The 17,889-nt window shown below is 50.4% G+C and overlaps 8 protein-coding genes across 8 annotated transcripts; 4 read left to right on the top strand and 4 right to left on the bottom strand.

Annotated features, from left to right (window-relative positions):
* Positions 1 to 525: 525 nt before the first annotated feature.
* ATNIH1004_007481 (AMMECR1 domain-containing protein) lies at positions 526 to 1,626 on the bottom strand (the record flags this gene model as incomplete). Its single annotated transcript, XM_033572104.1, has 2 exons — positions 526 to 1,000; positions 1,067 to 1,626. The coding sequence occupies 2 exons, from the start codon at positions 1,624 to 1,626 to the stop codon at positions 526 to 528; spliced, it is 1,035 nt and encodes a 344-aa protein (XP_033425419.1).
* Positions 1,627 to 2,564: 938 nt separating this feature from the next.
* On the bottom strand, positions 2,565 to 4,508 carry ATNIH1004_007480 (putative regulatory factor Sgt1; the record flags this gene model as incomplete). Its single annotated transcript, XM_033572103.1, has 3 exons — positions 2,565 to 3,932; positions 3,999 to 4,198; positions 4,256 to 4,508. 3 exons carry the CDS (start codon positions 4,506 to 4,508, stop codon positions 2,565 to 2,567), a joined length of 1,821 nt encoding a protein of 606 aa, XP_033425418.1.
* Positions 4,509 to 4,839: 331 nt separating this feature from the next.
* Positions 4,840 to 8,663, top strand: ATNIH1004_007479 (putative spindle-pole body protein (Pcp1); the record flags this gene model as incomplete). Its single annotated transcript, XM_033572102.1, has 3 exons — positions 4,840 to 5,442; positions 5,514 to 8,365; positions 8,426 to 8,663. The coding sequence occupies 3 exons, from the start codon at positions 4,840 to 4,842 to the stop codon at positions 8,661 to 8,663; spliced, it is 3,693 nt and encodes a 1,230-aa protein (XP_033425417.1).
* A 1,028-nt stretch (positions 8,664 to 9,691) lies between these two features.
* On the bottom strand, positions 9,692 to 11,198 carry VPS4 (AAA family ATPase VPS4; the record flags this gene model as incomplete). Its single annotated transcript, XM_033572101.1, has 4 exons — positions 9,692 to 9,913; positions 9,981 to 10,431; positions 10,501 to 10,833; positions 10,900 to 11,198. The coding sequence occupies 4 exons, from the start codon at positions 11,196 to 11,198 to the stop codon at positions 9,692 to 9,694; spliced, it is 1,305 nt and encodes a 434-aa protein (XP_033425416.1).
* A 386-nt stretch (positions 11,199 to 11,584) lies between these two features.
* On the top strand, positions 11,585 to 12,165 carry ATNIH1004_007477 (tubulin-binding prefolding complex subunit YKE2; the record flags this gene model as incomplete). Its single annotated transcript, XM_033572100.1, has 4 exons — positions 11,585 to 11,645; positions 11,714 to 11,909; positions 11,981 to 12,041; positions 12,112 to 12,165. The coding sequence occupies 4 exons, from the start codon at positions 11,585 to 11,587 to the stop codon at positions 12,163 to 12,165; spliced, it is 372 nt and encodes a 123-aa protein (XP_033425415.1).
* Positions 12,166 to 12,790: 625 nt separating this feature from the next.
* ATNIH1004_007476 (2,3-bisphosphoglycerate-independent phosphoglycerate mutase) lies at positions 12,791 to 14,567 on the bottom strand (the record flags this gene model as incomplete). The annotated part of the gene is made up of 4 exons (XM_033572099.1): positions 12,791 to 12,998; positions 13,088 to 13,670; positions 13,741 to 14,478; positions 14,537 to 14,567. 4 exons carry the CDS (start codon positions 14,565 to 14,567, stop codon positions 12,791 to 12,793), a joined length of 1,560 nt encoding a protein of 519 aa, XP_033425414.1.
* Positions 14,568 to 14,928: 361 nt separating this feature from the next.
* ATNIH1004_007475 (RNA polymerase II mediator complex middle subunit MED9) lies at positions 14,929 to 15,561 on the top strand (the record flags this gene model as incomplete). Its single annotated transcript, XM_033572098.1, has 1 exon — positions 14,929 to 15,561. The coding sequence occupies one exon, from the start codon at positions 14,929 to 14,931 to the stop codon at positions 15,559 to 15,561; it is 633 nt and encodes a 210-aa protein (XP_033425413.1).
* Positions 15,562 to 16,771: 1,210 nt separating this feature from the next.
* On the top strand, positions 16,772 to 17,746 carry ATNIH1004_007474 (alpha/beta hydrolase; the record flags this gene model as incomplete). The annotated part of the gene is made up of 1 exon (XM_033572097.1): positions 16,772 to 17,746. One exon carries the CDS (start codon positions 16,772 to 16,774, stop codon positions 17,744 to 17,746), a length of 975 nt encoding a protein of 324 aa, XP_033425412.1.
* Positions 17,747 to 17,889: the final 143 nt, after the last annotated feature.

Here is a 17,889-nt window from a genome sequence, read left to right as displayed (position 1 = left end):
TGGCTGTAGACAGAGATACCAAGTTGATTTGTTGCTTTTGTTGCTTTCCCCCCTCTTCTACCTTCTAGTTTTGAGTGGATTGGCTTGTTCTGATTTGGCCTTTTTTTTTGGTTGTCAGAGTCGATGTATCAGTGAATGTGTTGATAAAATTGGATAATGTGAGTGTTCTCCGGGTCTATTCATTTTTCTTTGATGTTACGTTGTCTAAAATTGGAGGTCATTCGGCTGGAGGGGCCAGATATGTATTGGTCCTTTGCCTCCTGTTCTAGTTTATGTTGAACAAAGTGGGTTTCTACGCGAAATAATAATTCGGTTAACTAAATGGAACATTCATCAGTATCAGGGATCTGATAATCCGAAGTCGGTCTACATATAGACTCATAGCTATCAATATATGAAAGTATACCGTAAAAACGCCAGTTTCATCGTTAAACCCGTCACATCATAAACTCGGTAGATCGTCCAGCATATAGAAGGGGCTCGCACCGGGCCAAACGTCGCCATCTATAGAGCACGCACCACCAGTCATACAGACGGGTTCAAAAATTTCTCTTCCCCGTCTTCCAGAGATAGAACCCATTCCCGCCATTCCTGCCACTCGGCGTAGGTAGCGGCAGCTTTGAGACCTTGATACTTGACCGCTCGGAAGTCGGAGACCTGCTCCCAGGGCTTGCTGGAATTGGAGCCATGATTGGTACTGCTACTTCCCCGAAGGAACTTCCTCGACGTGCCTTCCGTGGAACCCGTCCAGCCTGCTTTATCCATCAAGCTTTTCACCGTCTGTTCTTTGGTCCACCCTTGCTCCACCGGGACATCGGGAAGATACGTCGCGCCGTATCGTCTTCCGCGGTGGATGAAAGAGATGCGCAAACCGTGTAGACCCAGGATCCAATCCATGGCGTTCGTACAGGGTTCGAAGGTCCCGAGGAGGGTTAAAGAGCAGGATAGCGCAGGTAGAAGTGACGCCGGGATGGGAGAAAACCGACTATCCTCCAAAGCCCTGGTATTCGGTTAGTGCCAGCTTGCACCCAAGAGATTTCATCTGCTTCTCGAAAGGGATCCATACGATTTGAGGGCGTATTCCTTCAAACCCGCAGAAAGCTCCTGAGCCTCGAATGTGCCGATGCATCCACGAAGAAACTTACGGCCACTCTTCGACAACGTATTCCACGTTACAAATAGTGGATGGCGCCTATCTTTCTGGATTCTACCTCTTGATACTTCCGGCTCCGCCAGCGTGGACTGTGAATTCGGAGTTGTTACGGCGGTGGAACTCGACAGAACAGAGCGGGAGGAATTAGATGATGGCGTCGTTGACAAACTAGAGTCGCATTGAAGTCGATTGGCAGCTGGCGGTTTAGCCGCCTGCAGGCGGTGGTTCCTAGACTGAAGGGATGCACCTAGCCCGTTGTCGTCGCCATTATCTTCATCTACAATCTGCTGGTTGAGACCCTCGCTCTCCCTCAGAGAAACCGACTCATCATTGTCCTCAAGAGCGGCAATTTTCTTAAACTGCTCGTGCCTCTCCCATAGTTCCTCCACCAACTCGAGGCTGATAGGGGTGGAATCTTCATAGGAGGCAGCAAGGCACTCGAAACAGAAATAGCACTGGGCGGGACTTGCCATGCTCTTGGCCTGCACAAAGTTGCTAAAGTCTCAAGGCGAGTGGAATATTGCCCCTCAATTTGGAAGGCTTTCTGCGGTGATTCTATGAGGCTGATACAAAGCAGCTGGATAGACACCGCAACTGGTCGTCTTGAGAACACTAGAATTAGGCCCAGAGCCCGGGAGTCAGGTTCAACCGAGGGAAACCAACAGAGCCCGCAGCGTGCAGGACACAACTGTCAGAGCTGAGGGGAATGTAAGAAGAGAAGCACTTGATTAGGTCAGCCCTGCTAAGATGGGCACGTGATATGTCCAGAAAGCTCCCGTGACCCCTTCCTTGGCATCGACCATTCTATACAGAGATGGACCGACAATAGATTCGAGATCAAAATGGTATATATATATAGCAATTGGAAATACTATCATGTATTCATATCACATTTTCTAAGCAATATAAAGTCTGAGGGGCCATGTCGAGGCTGCCAAGATTTTATGAATTGCCGATCATATATATGTTGCCTACTTGCTCTTTGCTGCTCTCTATGGCAGCAAAGAAACAGCTCTCATAACTGGCTTTGAAACACCACCCATGCACCCAAGATTCCAAAATTCACAAGGCGACTTCCAGCCCATTATATCGGCCATCCACTCAAGCCAAATATTTCGCATGAGCGCTGTTAGCCATGGGAGAATAGAGCAACAGGGCTAACGGATCTTTAGACCTCGTTGACACCTGCCATGCTTTGTGGTAAATCAGGGACATGCTAAAATCAACTTGTCCTCAAAAGCGGTCCGGACGAACCATGGTATAAGATTCCACTGGTGGGATTGACTGTCTTTGCGTAGCTTTTTGCGCTATTGTTCACCATGGTGACATCGATTGCTGGTAGATGGGGTCTCCTTCATCATGCCAAAGACAAAAAGATGGCTTTATCTTGATCACAATATATATATTGTTCTCAGCGGTGGTGGCGGTCATCTTTAAGCATCGGCAGATTCATCATAGAAAGCATGTTTCCTGCGGGGCCTGCAGTGCCCGCCTGACTTTGAAGGCTTTCAAGTAAGTTTTTAGCCAGGTTGATATTAATATCCTCCTCACTCAGCTCTGCCTCATCCTCTCCACTTTCCCCGGCCTGTGTACTAATTTTCTCTTCTGTATTCTTCTCTGACAAAGACTTTTTGCCTGAGGGACGATTCAAGTTAAGGACCCCTGTACCCCTCAGCTCGGTTTCCATCTGTTTCGATAACTGCTCGATCTGTTCGTAGTCGTCTTCGGATTCCTCGTCCAATTCCTCCACTCTGTTCTGCGACGGCGATGGCTTGGAGGAGTTCTGAAGACCAGGCATTGATGGCATTCCCATCATTTCCTTCATCATCCTAGAAAACTCTTCTTCGTCAAAGGAGGCCTCTTTGTCTTCTCCATCACTACTCAACTCTTCATCGTCATCGCCGTCAGAGTCAGAACCATAGTCGTCAATGAAGTCAGCCCCTTCTAATCCGGCTGAGTCATTGTTCAAAAATTCCTCAAAGCGCGATACTATACGCTGCAGGTTTTCGTGGGCATTCCCATCTCCAAACCCTCCTTTTGTGTGGCGCCCGCCTTCGTTCGCGCTCTTTCCTTTCAACTCCCGGTCGAGGTCCTCGTAGCTGATATCCAACCATGCCTCATCATCCTCATGCTTGTCCCACGTCGTAATCTCTTCATCTGTTGGTAACGTCTCGTCCCCAGTATCTAGGTCCTCTAGTACCAGCTTGATCTCTCTTACAGACGGCTTATCCTGATTTTGTGGGTCGCTAAGGAGCATCTCAAATCCACAAGCAAGTTTCATCCCCATCTCTGCACAATCATAGGCTTTTTGATCATCCTTTGTGGGCAGCTTGGAAATCCAAGGTTTGGGAGCTGGGAAATCCTGGCTTTTGAGTTGAGCATAACCAACCCTTGTAAATCGGACGCTGACAGGAACAAGATCCTCCGGAGGAAAGATAAAACTGCCAGTACCCTTGGTGCGCAATGGCCGTAACGCGATTGGATCTCTGAGATAGAATGATTCCACCGCAGCTGAAATATAGGCTGGTTTTTGACGTAATAGAAAGGCGATTTTGCGCGGGATTGTCACCAGCGCCGAATGAAGGTTCTCGCTGATTTGTTTAGGATAATTTCGCAGTCGGTAAAATGCCTCTTCCTGGATCATATTCGATCGCATAAGCCGACTGGGCTCCTCCATTATAATCTTTCGTGATTCTAGAAGGGATAACTTTTCCGTGACCTTGCCTTTTCTGTCTGCCTTTGGTTTGATGATGACAAGTTGTCCCTGATGGATCCACACCTATATATAGATTATTTCATCAGTATCCATGACAAATATATAATGAAGAAAAATCACTTCACGTACTCGGTTATCCGCTATTTCAGGTTCAAGCCATGAGGGTAGGGTACCCGCTGCTTCGACCAGAAGAAATTGACCATCACTATCAACGACCGAGACCCAGATGTCTTTGTGCTTCTTGGCCAATTCACGCAACAGGTACACAATCACCCATTCGTCCTCGATCGAGTCTCCAAAATTAGTACGCCCGCGCAACGACGTGATACCTAAAACCTTAGCAAGCTTCCCGGGCTACCAGATCATCGAGCGAGGACTCCCCGTACCATTTTCTTTCGTAATTTCCAAGCGAAAAGAGTCGCGCTGCCATATATAATCCTTCAAAAGAGCCTTGGTCAGCTCCGCTGCAGTACGCTGCACGTCTGTCAACCGTGCTCTCGTGTCTGCTACTTCGACGCCGCCAGGGGTGGGGTCCGAAGGGATATAGTAGAGCGAGTAATCGACACTGTCATCGGGCAGTTCCGGTTTAGGGATGGGGTGGAAGGTGGATTTGAACCACTCGACATCTTCCTGCGACATGGGCGCCATACCGTCGAACTGAATGGCTGTCCAAAGAGAGTAGAGGATAGTGAAAATTCCAGATGAAATAAATTACCGGTATGACTTCATCAAACGCGGTCAAAGTTACGTTACGGCCCAGAACCCAGTGATTGAACTAACCCTTTTCGGCTAGATATCAACAACACTGGCTTCACCGCCCAAAACACGTCTGGTAATGCCGCTGAAGAAGGCGTCGAGTGCATCTTCTTTCCCACGCCCGCCGTTTCATAGAGGGTCGCCCGTTGAATGGCATAAGGCTGTTTACTCTTCATCGGTATCCTGTTCTTCCTTGGGCTGTCCCGTGTCGACAATGGCGTTGCCTTATATCGATACGCCGCGCACAGAGGTCGACGGGAATGCGACGTACTTGACCAACGGCTTTCGCAGTGTAGGACGACACAATATCTCGGCACTTTCGGTCGAGAACTCCTTCCATACCCCTTCGAAGGATGAGGATATCCTGAAGGGCATCGGGGAAGGCCGGAAACGTAGCTCGGGCGCGTTTAAGCTCAGCACTCCGCGTGCAGGCTCCGGTCCTAAATCCACGAAAAGCGCGTTGAACAACCGACAACATCTTCCTACAGTCGCACCGACAGATGGAGAGTTTACCCCACTGATGAAGAGCGCTACTAGGAACAATTTTCTGCGGAACATGTCCACAACACGAGGAGCCAGCGCCCCCAAGACACCATCATACTTACGACAGAGCTACCGAAGCAGCGCCAATACCCCTGGATTGCCTGCCAATGAGATGACATATATCGACGAGGAAGACGAGATGGACGATCAACCAACGCCGTTACCGCAAGTGGCGAGCAGCAGCGCACAGAGCACCCCGCTTCCAGGTTTGAGCAAAAATGGAAGTGGCTTGTTAAATGACGGACAAAACATGACATTGAAGGAGCAGGAAAAGGTAGCCTTGCTCTCCCTTTCGGTCTCATTTGTTTCTCCTTATTTGAGAGGTTGGTGCGCTGACCATCCTAGATCATCGATAAACTGGACAAAGATAATTTTGGTTTGAAACTGAAAATCCATTATCTACAAGAGCAAATAGAGAAGGCTGGCCCGGGGTATAACCAAGCAGCTCTCAAGGAAAATACGGAACTCAAAGTAGCTAAGCTGTCGATGCAACGAGACATCGCTCGCTACAAGAAGAGCCTGCAACAGGCGGAACGGGATGTAGAGTCCTACCGTGCACAATTCCAGGAACTTAGAGAACAGGCCCGAAGAAAACAAACAGACGAAACTGTGCAGCGCGAACTAGACCTGATGCGCGAAGAGATCGAGTCGCGAGATATACAAGTGAAGGATCTCCAGGAGGAATTAAGAGAAGCCAAAAGCAGACAGTCAGAGGAGACCGAAAAACTCCGTGATGATGTTGAGGACCTGGAAGCAGCTCTCCGAGCCAAGGAACGTGCCATCGAGGAGCGCGACGAGGAAATTGAAGAATTGAAAGATCGGGAGGGTAAAGAGAATGATGCACTTAACGAGCTGGAATCAGAACTTCAACGCGCAAGGGAGCAAATGGAGGAGCTGCAAGAGTCTCTCGACCAAGCTAGGACTGAGGCTAGGGAGGTTAGAAACGAGGCTAGCCAAGCAGTACGAAAGAAAGAAGACGCGGAAAAAGCTCTCCGGGAGCTACATGAGGAGATGGCCAACAAGTCTTTCAGTACAAAGGGACTTGCACGTCAACTTGAGGAGAAATCCAGCAAGCTTGAGGATGAGCTCCGAGAATTACGACGCGAAGCCGATGCTCTCAAGGAGGAGCTTGAAGCAAAGGCAAGGAGTGAAGCTCGCATTCAGGAACAGTATCAAAGGGCACAGCAGAGCATGAATGATGAGGATGGACGACTGCGCGAAGATGCTTCACGGGCGAGACATGAGCGGGATATAGCTCAACAGGAACACGACAAACTCTCCGGCCAGCTTCAAGAGGCACTCGATGAAGTTCAGCGTAAGGTCGATGAAAAAGAGCTTTTGCAGACCCGACACAATGCATTAACAGAGGAATCTGGTGGGTTGCAGAGAGAGCTATCTAGAAGTCAATCTAAGATCCGAGAGCTCCAACAAGCTGTGGATAAGGGCAAGAGCCAAGCCCTGGACGATGTTGATATCCTCCGGGCCCAATATAGAGAAGAAATTGACAGACTGCAAGAAGAAATCGAGTCCCTGCATCATGAGATCGAGGACAAGGAGGGCCAGTTTGCGCTCGAGCAAGACAGGTGGGAAAGCACCAGGCGGACCCTCCAACTTCAAAAGGACAGAGCAGAGGACCAAGCAGCGGGCTTCAAACGGACCATTGAGAAGCTCGAGGAAGTCGAACATAGCCTTTCAGGGAAAGAAACCAAGCTACAGGAAGTTATCGACAGCGAAAAGGCGCGGCATTTCAACTCGGAGGCTGTCCTTAGTCGCCAGGTGAAGGAGTTAAACGACGAGGTTACAGCAAAGAGACAAATCATAGACGAGCAACGTGGAGAGCTTCTTTCCCTCAAGGAAGAACTTCGTCTCGCCGGACGCCAAGAGGTTGCGCTGAAGGAAAAAGTGCAGGCTTTGGAGGATGAGGTCGTCGTCTTGCAGTCGAGCTTGGAAGAGGAACAAGAATACGCCAAGGGCCGAATGCAACAGGGTTCTTCCAACCAGGATAGTCAATTGCAAAAACTGCTTGCCGACAAGCAAAAGCTTCGAGACCAGCTGGCAAATGCGCACGTCGAATTGCATGATCTACGAACATCCATGGCTGAAATGGAGGCTGAGCGTGATGAACTTCAGGTCCAATTGGACCGGGCTCAGAACCAAGCTGAAGGCACCACGCGATTTGATCGGGAGAAGATCGAGCACCGTAAATCCACACTTCGTCTTGAATCCGAGCTGAGGAAGATGAAAGAGGATAGATCGTCTTTGATAGAAGCGAAGGAGGCCCTCGAAAAGCAACTGGAAGCTGAAGTTGAACGAGCTACACTGGAAGAAAATCGCCTGTCCTCTGAAATTGACCAGCTCCAAGATAAACTACACGTGGCTTCGGGCGGAAGAGATAGGGAACTTTCTCTAACCAAGAGTAGACTACAGCGCTTTGAGCGGCGTGTGACTGAACTGGAAGCCCTCTTACAGCAACAACCTCCTGCTGACAATGAGCATTCGAATGCGACTACAGACATGTCGATGCTCCGTCACAACTTGGATGAGGCGCACAAGCGAGAGAAGACCTTGCTCCGGCGTGAAGCTGATCAAAAATCCGCCGTCCGTAGCTGCAAATCCCGAATTGCGGAGCTCGAGAGGGAACTGCATGAGGGATTGATGAAAAAATTCGAGACGGAGTCTCCCCAGCCATCGCCATTTGACAAAGTTCACGAAGAGTTGCGTAGTCTCCGAAAGCAACTATCTGAGGCCCATCGAGCGCTGAGAGAAGTAAAAATCAAGAATCGTGAGCTTGAGCGGGCAGCAATGATGAGAGAGGAAGATCAGCGAGATCTTCACGAACTTCTTAAATCCTCCACCCTTGAGGCTGAGTCGCTGGCACTGAAGGTATCGGAGCGAGATGCACAGGTCAATGAGCTCAAAACGCAAGTACGGCGGATCCGCGAGGAACGGGCATTCTGCGTGAGAAAGGCCGAGAGAGCTATGAAAGATTTAGGAGCCCTTGAAGGACGTTACAAGCAGGCTGTGGAAACAATTGGGTCTAAAACTGAAACTAAATCTCGGCACGACAAGGAACTTCTCGGATTAGGCAAAGAAATCACCTGGCTCCGGGCGCGCTTGAAGCGAGAGGAAAAGTTCCGACGTGACCTGGCCTGGAGTAAAGGGCTGATGGAGCTCGGCGAGCGAGTTCGAGTTGCATGGTATGTTACATTTTTGCCCATATGAACTGGATCGAACTGACTAACGATGTTCGTGTGCAGTAATGCAGCTGATCTTCGAATGATCTCCGAGATGGGAGTCAAGTCTCGTGGCCGTAGCATGACCCGCGACCCTCGCCAGAAGCTCAAAACAGCCATCTCCATGGTCAAGGCAGTTGTCCGCATGCAGCGAATGAGCCGAGACTGGAAGAAAACGCGGAAACTGGGCGAAGGGCTCAAACGGGCCAAAGGCGAGGTGCTGAAGAGAAGAGATGGCACTAGCAAGGCCTCGGCAAAGTAGAGAGATGCTGGTTTCCCTCCAGTTGTGTTTTCCGTTCGTTTTAGCATGTTTTGGTTTCCTTCTGTTGACCATTCTGACGAGATTCCCCCCCTGTGCATTTGCATCCACTCGTGTTTTATTTCTTTGGGTCCACTATCCTACAGGCGTTATCTTGGACAGGAGGAATTGACATCGTTTATATTTCGAGACTGTCGACTATGTTACTTGCAGCATTGGTGCGTGCGTATATTTTATAAGAGGGTGCGTGGTTTTGTTTGGGATAGTGAGGAACATTCAATGAGATATGCCATGTACAAGTACCATATCGTCCGGCAACACATGATTAGATAAACTCTATCAATGGTCTTCGGATTTATTCTGCAGGATACTGGTGACAAATGTTTCAGACGGAAGGGTATGATGATAGTTGATTGTATCTGAAGGATACAACATGATGTCTGACCTGGAAAAACTTGATGGGTAGAAATTATGGATATCGAGACATAGGTGGTCTATTTACTACATATATAGGTTGGCTGGAGAGTTAAATAGTATCTCAACCCTGAGAATAACACTTCCTTTGCATAGACCAGTTACCAATTGCTCTATCTCGAGAAAGATGGGAGAAGAGACACAAGTTAACAAAAAACAGGAAGCAAGTATAAGTTGTAGTCCAATGATACGCATTATCATGTCAACACGTAAGAACAAGAATTTAATTTCAAAGAGATGATATTCCAATCGAGAATTCAGCCCAGGTACGTTCGTAAGAAACTGCCAACGCCTTGCCTCGCCTAACAACGGTAACGCTTCTAACACCGGGCCTGATATGGAATGGACAAAAGAGGTCGGAAGGTGAGGAGGCTAGAGCAGGGAAAAAAGAGAAGAAAAAGGCATGAATATGTATGTGCATGTATAAATAGATCATTCCTTCGTTGAAGTCTGGTGTAGAGGGGGAAGCAAACGCGGAGAAAATTGAAGAACCAATGCAGCATGCAACAGTGCAGTGCAATTCTAAAGAGGGGCCCTGGTCATGTCGGTGAAAATGGTTAAGCTCCCTCGCTTCCAAACTCCTCGGTCCACTCCTCGTTCCTCTTGAGATCCTCTTGGCTGACCGTAGGTCGAGAATTGCGTACCGCTTTGATGAAGTCTTTGAGCACAAGGGGTGGTTCCAGCAGCTGCTCTGCCTCGACGTTCGTCCATGACATCTCTATGGCACCGCTATCCCCTGGCGAGCACGGGGTCAATTTCTCCACACCGTCAAGGAAGACCTATGAGGTGAGTCAGCCATTGTAAAGTGGTTCCAACTCTGGAAGCCGGGTGGAATCGGATGGCTACCTTTTTGTAGTGCGTTGCCGTCTGAATTTTGCGGATTGGCTGCATCAATGCATCTTGGACAGCGATGCTGATATCGCTGCCGGAATACCCTTCGCTCATATCTGCGAGATTCCGGTAATCGGCCTGTGTCATTTCGCATGGCGTCGAGCCTACAGACAGCATGAACATCTTCATTCGTGCGTTGACATCTGGCAGACTGATATGAACCCTTCGTTGGAATCGGCGTCGAATGGCAGCATCGAGCTGCCACGGGATATTTGTTGCGCCTAAAATCAACACACCCTTAGAGTCTTTGCCTACTCCATCCATCTGTACCAGCAGTTCAGTCTTGATTCGGCGCGATGCCTCCGATTCACCTTCGCCACGAGGGCCACATAGGGCGTCGACCTCGTCGATGAAAATAATGGCCGGCTTATTTTCGCGGGCCATGTTGAACAGTTGCTTTACTAGTCTGCATAACATTTGGTTGGCCAATTTCTTTGTAAGGGCATGACAAAAGACGGGATGTATTAGATCATACCTCTCACTCTCACCCATCCATTTTGACACTAGATCACTGCTGCTCACGCTGAAGAATGTACTGTTTGCTTCCGTTGCGACGGCCTTGGCAAGATACGACTTTCCTGTACCAGGGGGTCCATAGAGGAGAATGCCCTTCCATGGCTGACGTTTACCTGTGAAGAGGTGAGGGAACTTGATTGGTAGGATGACCGCCTCTTTCAAGGCCTCTTTGGCACTCTCCAGGCCCGCAACATCCTCCCATTTGACATTGGGCTTATCCGACAAGATCGCCCCAGCAAGGGCAGATCGTAGTTTCTTCGAATCTGCGTCCTCTCCGTCATCGTCCTCCTTCCTAAACATATCACGTATGTCAGTACGTGGTTGACTCAACCCCATGGAGGCTCAATCCAGCACATACCCGCCCTTTCCACTTCCTTGGGCCACGCTGCCGTTGGCGCCCACCGCACTCGGTTTCTTTCGACTGTCTGATTGGGCCAAGTGGTTCTTCAGTTTCTCTGCGCGGTCCATGTATTCGCCTGTCTTTGCGCGGATCATTTCCTTGGATTTGGGGTTTTTCTCCCACTTCAGGGCCAGCATAAACAGCTCCAGGGAGGAGTAGTAGAGTTGGTAGGCCTTCTCGTACTCGCCCTCATTGTCGTGTTCGATGGCTTTCTTAACCGTATCAATCGCCCGCCCCAGAAAATCCGTGTTACTCATGTTGTGAAGCCTTCAGTCAGTGACTCTGCCGGTGGCGGTTGTTGATAGTGCGGAAACAGACCTGCAAGCCGATAGCAGGGGAAGGTTAGCGAGGGCCTATTTCGATACGAGGGTGTGGCGCAGGGTTGGGGACAAGGTACGACAGCACGAAGAGAAATCTGAGTCAAGACCGGTCCATTCGATCCACAGAGCCGATAATAGGGAACCCGGTACAGTGCAATGGGGGAGACGATGGGAGGAGAGACAGATATACAATATGGGAATTGGAAACCTGAAGGCGGCCGTTGTTTTCTGCCGCTCCGCTCCCTTCTTCTCCCCGCCAACGCCCATTCCTCCCCCCTCTGTCTATCGTTAAGTCTCTCTGCCTTTCCCTCCCCCTCGTCGACATGGCGGACGCACAGAAACAATTGCAGGCCGCCTCGGAAGAGTTCCAAAAGCTCCAGACCGGTATGTGGAGCGAAGTTTCTTCCCGTAACATTGTCGCGCACAGAAAGCTGACCAAGACACAATCCCAGATATGGACGGCTTGGTCGAGGCTCGCCAGAAGCTCGAGTCCCAGCAGCAGGAAAACGAGAACGTTCGCAAGGAATTCAATTCGCTGGACGATGAATCGAACGTCTATAAGCTTGTCGGACCGGTCCTGCTGAAGCAGGAAAAACAGGAGGCACTCATGGCAGTCAACGGCCGCCTTGAATTCATCGAGAAGGAAATGTATATCTTTGTCTCCTGTTCATCTTCGGCATAGAGTTTACTGGCTCGGAGTTTGCTAATGGCTTCTGCAGCAAACGGATCGAAGAAGAAATCAAAGAAAACCAAGACCAGAGCGACAAGAAGAGAGCTGAGGTACGACCTTCCGTCATTATCTGATGCACAAATCATGCTTCATAGATTCAAATCTAACGATCATCTCCAGATTCTACAGTATCAAAGCCAAGTGCAACAGGCTACGGCGTCTGCGTCTGCTTGAATATAGTCTCAAGCCCAATCTGTTCCACGGAAAAAAAGGCCTTTGCCCTTCCCATAAAAGGCTGCTAGCGACCAAGTATCAGTTTGGAAGGGAGTCGTGGTGCTTGTGTCCGGTCTCCATGTCTAGCCGAGTGGGTGACTAAAATGATGGAATCAAATACGGAAGGATTTAAAGCATGGAAGCTACGTACAAGCCTCGTCGGGCCCATGTACGAAAAATTGAGCACGAGTATGTGGGTGGTGAAACTATTGGATACCTCAGTGAAAACTCAGTGAAAACAACACTACACATACAGGACTGATTGAGATTGTCACTGTATTGCGCTCGGCGTTGGTAGAGTCAATATCGTTTTGTGCAATGGGGATGGCTGTTTGTACGCCCACTTGGACTCTCAATCCACTCATGCCATATCGAATATGTATTCGCAACATAGACTCCATGTTCTACTTCATTCAATATATACATATGTGTCCTCTTGTTCGCTTTTCAACTCTCATCTCTCATCTCTCATATCTATGCTACATCCAATGTGTATCACCATTAAACTCCGTAGTTCGCATGTGCTCATAACTCCCCCAGAAACATCTGTAAGCATCACATGACAGCCGGTCTATATATGAGAAATCTATTCCTTCACCAAGAGACTCGTGCCGGTCATCTCCTCGGGTTGCTCGATGCCCATGGCGGCGAGAACCGTAGGGGCGACATCTCCGAGCACACCATCGCCCTGGAGCTTCCAGCCCTCGGGGGCGTTGGCCAAGACGAAAGGCACCTTGTTGGTGGTATGGGAGGTTTTGGGGGTGCCCTTCTCGTTGAGCATCTCCTCGGCATTTCTGGCCAAAAAAAAAAAAAAAAAGTTAGCCTATATTCCATGTCACATCCGAGTCGAGATGTCCGGCTTGGAATTATTGTGTTAACTTACCCGTGATCCGCCGTGATGAAAAGGACGTAGCCGTGCTTCTTGCAGGCCTCGTAGATCTCGCCAATGGCCTTGTCGGTCGCAGCAACACCCTGCACGGCGGCCTCGTAGACGCCAGTGTGGCCCACCATGTCCGGGGGAGCGAAGTTGTTCATGACGAACTCAAACTTGCCCTCCGCGATGCGCTCCGCCATCTTCTGACCGACAGCCGCGGCACTCATCTTGGGGTCCAGGTCGTAGGTTGCAACCTTTGGGGAGGGGATCATGTCGCGTACCTCTCCGGGGAATTGCTTCTCGACACCGCCGTTGAAGAAGAAAGTGACATGAGCGTACTTCTCGGTTTCCGCGACGTGGCATTGCTGGACATCCTTCTTGCCGAGCCACTCGGCGAGCACGTTACCCATGTGCTGAGGAGGGAAGGCAACAGGGAATGTGTAATCGGTCTTATACTGGGTCATGGTGGTGATGTGGGTGTTCTTTGGATAGGGGAAATCGGGCTTCGGGGAGCGGTCGTAATCACCGAGCAGCTGGGTGATTTCACGGACACGATCGGACCGGTAGTTGAAGAAGAATAGGGTGTCGTCATCTGCGGGTGGTTGTGTTAGTAACTCAAAGCGCAAGGTTATTCCTGAAGGAGAGGGTCGGAGGCCATATACCCTGGACGCGGCGTTCCTTGCCACCAACGATGATCGGCTTCAAGAACTCATCGGTCTCTTTGTTCTCGTAACGATCTTCAATGGTCTTGACAGGGTCGGAGCTGTCTTCGCCTTCGCCCTCGACAATGCCCTTCATGGCAACTTCAACGCGGTCCCAGCGCTTATCACGGTCCATGGCCCAGTAGCGTCCCACAATCGTAGCGATTTCACCGGTTCCAATTTCCTTAGTGTGGTCGAGAAGCTGCTGCAAGTACTTGGAGGCACTCTTGGGATCTGTGTCACGTCCGTCGCCGAAGAAGTGGATGAAGACGTTGGGGATTTCCATCTCCTTCGCGACCTTCAGCAGACCGACCAGATGAGTGATGTTGGAGTGGACACCACCATCGGAGACCAATCCCAGGAGGTGCAGACGGCCATTGCCCTCCTTAGCGCGCTTGAAAGAGGCAATGACGTTGTCGACCTTGTTCATCTCTCCCTTCTTGAGGGTCTGGTCAATGCGGACACTGTCCTGCCAAACCACACGACCGGCACCGATGTTCAAGTGGCCGACCTCACTGTTGCCCATGAGACCTTCCGGAAGACCCACAGCTAACGACGAAGCATCCAACTTGGTATAGCCTTGAGCAGTCTTCGAATTGGCTTCAGCAAAGCTGGACATGAAGGGAGTGTCGGCGGCAGCGATGGCATCTCCTACAGCCTTGGGGTCGGGACCGGAAACACCCCAGCCATCGATGACGACTAATTGAGAATGTTAGCAATCTTCCCGTAGTAATGTGGAGTATTCGAATTAACATACTGAGAGCGACTTTCTGGTCAACCTTGGTCATGGTGAAGCGTGCAAAGTCCCTAAAACGGTCAAAATTGCGGAACGATTGTATACACCTGGTGGAGGGGATTTGAAGTGAAAGGAACGAGGCCGCACACAGAAAGCGAAAATGGTATCAGACGGGGAGAATTGAAGTGAGAGTAATGGAGGAGACAAAGAGAGAGAGGAAGAAAGAGAGAGAAAAATGGGCGGAGGGGAAGAAGGAGAGGGGCGCTTTTTCCCGGTGACGCTTTTGGATTGTCCCGCGACGTCACGGGTTGTCTTTCCGACTCTTCCCTATCCAGTAACCGACTTTCTCCCTCCCCAACGTCCACACCCTCTCATCGCGAATTCAGCCCTTCGCCTCTATCCCAAGTCTCATCATGGCATCCAGATCTCCCACAGCTGCCACTCCGCTGCCAAAGTCATCGGTCGCGCCTGAGACCCCCCTTGCGAGGGAGACCACACCGCAACCTGTGGCGTTTCCGCCGCCACAGACCTTCGACATTGTCCCGCCGTTACACGGCCTTCTTCTCCGGCTTTTGCCATCGCACACGAACGCCGGGGGCGTTTCCAACGGCGTGAGACCAGCTGATGACCCTGGTACAGCTGCAGCCCCTTCCGGACCGTCTTCCACCACCGTCAATTCAAACCAATCTCAGCTGCAACAGCATCAACAAAACGGTCCTGGAGGTGAGAATAATCATGGAGGGTTGCAGACCGTTTCCTCCGGCAGCGCCTCCGCAGCAGCCGAAATAAGCGCGCTGGGATCGAATGCACACCCGTCGCTCGATATCAAGGGCCTGCCTACTGAGGTTAGTTCGATCAAGATTCGCATACAGAAAGCGCAGGCAGTCGTGGAAGGTCTACCGGACGTGCAGCGGTCTGTGGATGAACAGGAGGAGGAAATTGAGGAACTCGAGGATCGGATCACAAGGCTTAAATCGGTCATTGCTGATTTTGGGAAGAGGGCCGCTCCTCAACCCACCGGGAAGTCAAGGCTACAGGTGTCCTGAAGGGATAGGGGGAATGATGGATATGTGTTTTCCGAGGGATTTTTGGTATCAATTGCACCCTCCGATCGGGCCGTGTGGATGGTCACGACAATCATACACCCCCATTTTCCCAGACTGTTGGGAAAGAATGGACAACCTACGGAGCATGACTTAAAAGACGGGATCGGACAAGACAACAAGCCACGACAGCGAGATGTATACATGAATCCCCGTCGCTATCTGGAGTCGCCGCTAAATGGAAAGGTAGTGGGACATCCCGAGAATCCAGTGAGTCTGGTATGGGGCGGCTAAATTTACGTGCTGGATAGTACTGCAGAAATTGGCTGTGGTTCAGCCTGGTTGTGGAGAGTCAATTCGACGACGTCTTGTACTCCAAGCAGAGAAGGTCTGTGGCATGGGAAGAAAGGTTGAATTCCATGTGTACCAGCTATAATATGGGTAATGTATCAGGATGACTCAGTGTGATTAAGATGATTAATGTCTGCATTATTTTTCTTATAATCGGAGGAAGAAACCTTCCGAGATGACAATTTCTCATCTCATAATGTGTCATTCTCACTGATTCGGAAGGTCTTGTAACCGAAGTGTCGGAGACAAATCGGGACGGAGAGATCCCGATGTATTATCTAAGAATTTAACTATTCTGGCCCCAATATCATGTGCTCAGATATCGGAGTACATCGGAAATCTCAAGGATCTCCAGAGAACCACAAGCTCTGAATCGCCCAAAATACGATAAACCCCAATTGGCACCTTATTCTGATTGTAGACGGCTCATCGAATTAGTTCAGCCCCAATTCCATTCTGGTTCTCCCATGACCGCGCGGCAACCGCAGTTTATCTAATAGTGCTTTCACCTAAACGGGTATAGGTTGGGGTGGGAATAGTTAGAGTCTGAACTAAACGCGAACTTACCAACGGAGACTGGCTAAACTCGATCACTTTTTGTCAGCACGGGCACGCCGATGAGGTTGACATGGCATCGCGCTAGGATGCACCATGATGCAATCGGACGGTTGCTCAACCCAACTCATCCTGTGGGATGATGGGAAGTATCCGAGTACGCGATTACCGGACGGGGAGATGATATAAAACCCCTCAAATCATCATGGAGTTGGTAGCCATCAACTGTCTCAATCCATCTACACAGTCAGCATCATCTTAACAATCATTTCTATTATTTTCAATGAACCCAACTCATACACTCACAATGACAACTGGTACCCCGAAAGGATTCCTGCATCCGGACTTGGAAGAGGCCCAAAACTCCCTCACGGCCTCCGGATTCGACTTGAAGAAGAAGGAGGATCTTGCGGCTGCTCGGGAAATGGCGAATTTCAAAGTGGAAACCGTGATGAAGGGTCGAGAGGGGACGATTTCGTATGAGGACCTGGACGTTCCAGGGCCCGCGGGACCGTTGAGAGCCACGGTCTTACGATCTAAGAAACACTCCGCTACGCCGGCGGCCGACACCCCGGGTATCCTTTACATCCACGGGGGCGCCCACCTATACGGGAATCGCTTCTTCGGACTGAACGGTGTTCTCGACTGGGTCGAGTCCCTGGGCGCCATGGTCGTGTCGGCTGAATACCGTCTCTCTCCTGAGAATCCGCAACCGGCTCAAATCAACGACACCTTCGCCACCCTGACCTGGATGAGCGAACATGCCAACGACCTGGGATTCAACCCGCGCAAACTGATCGTGAGCGGTGGCTCGGCAGGCGGCAATCTCGCGGCGGGAGTCACCCTCATGGCACGCGATCAATCCGGGCCGGAGATCGTCGGCCTGATCCTCACGTATCCATGGGTCGGGGAAAATACCGAGACTTCGTCCATGTTGGAATATGGTAACCTCCAGCCGTGGGCCAGAGAGAACACGATCGACGCCCTCAATTTCGCCCTGGGTGAGAACCGTGAAAATGCCACAATCTACACCGTCCCCTCGCGCTCCGAAGACCTCACCGGCTTGCCGCCCACGTTCATCGATGTGGGCACGGCGGATTTGCTCCGCGATGAAGATGTGGATTTTGCCACGGCCCTCTGGAAAGCTGGTGGGCAGGTGGAGTTTCATGTGTGGCCTGGTGCCTGGCATGGCTTTGATGTATTTGTACCGGACGCTCCCATTAGTCGTCGGGCCATAGCGACTCGGTTAGAATGGTTGCAGAATCTGATCAACAACTCCTAGGGTTTATAGCAAGGGAAATAATAGAGTTGATTTGGTCTTGTATATATCTGCTACTTGAATGAAATAGACGGAGCTATTCATGTATTGATATCTTAGATTGAAGTACCTACCCACTAGGGAACCCTTGGAAGAATACCGTAAAG

Source organism: Aspergillus tanneri (assembly GCF_003426965.1).
Source record: "Aspergillus tanneri strain NIH1004 chromosome Unknown AapTan_7_pilon_pilon_pilon, whole genome shotgun sequence".
NCBI classification, from domain to species: domain Eukaryota; kingdom Fungi; phylum Ascomycota; class Eurotiomycetes; order Eurotiales; family Aspergillaceae; genus Aspergillus; species Aspergillus tanneri.
The sequence above is the reverse complement of the archived record's forward strand: the minus strand, read 5'-3'. Positions and strand labels throughout refer to the sequence as shown.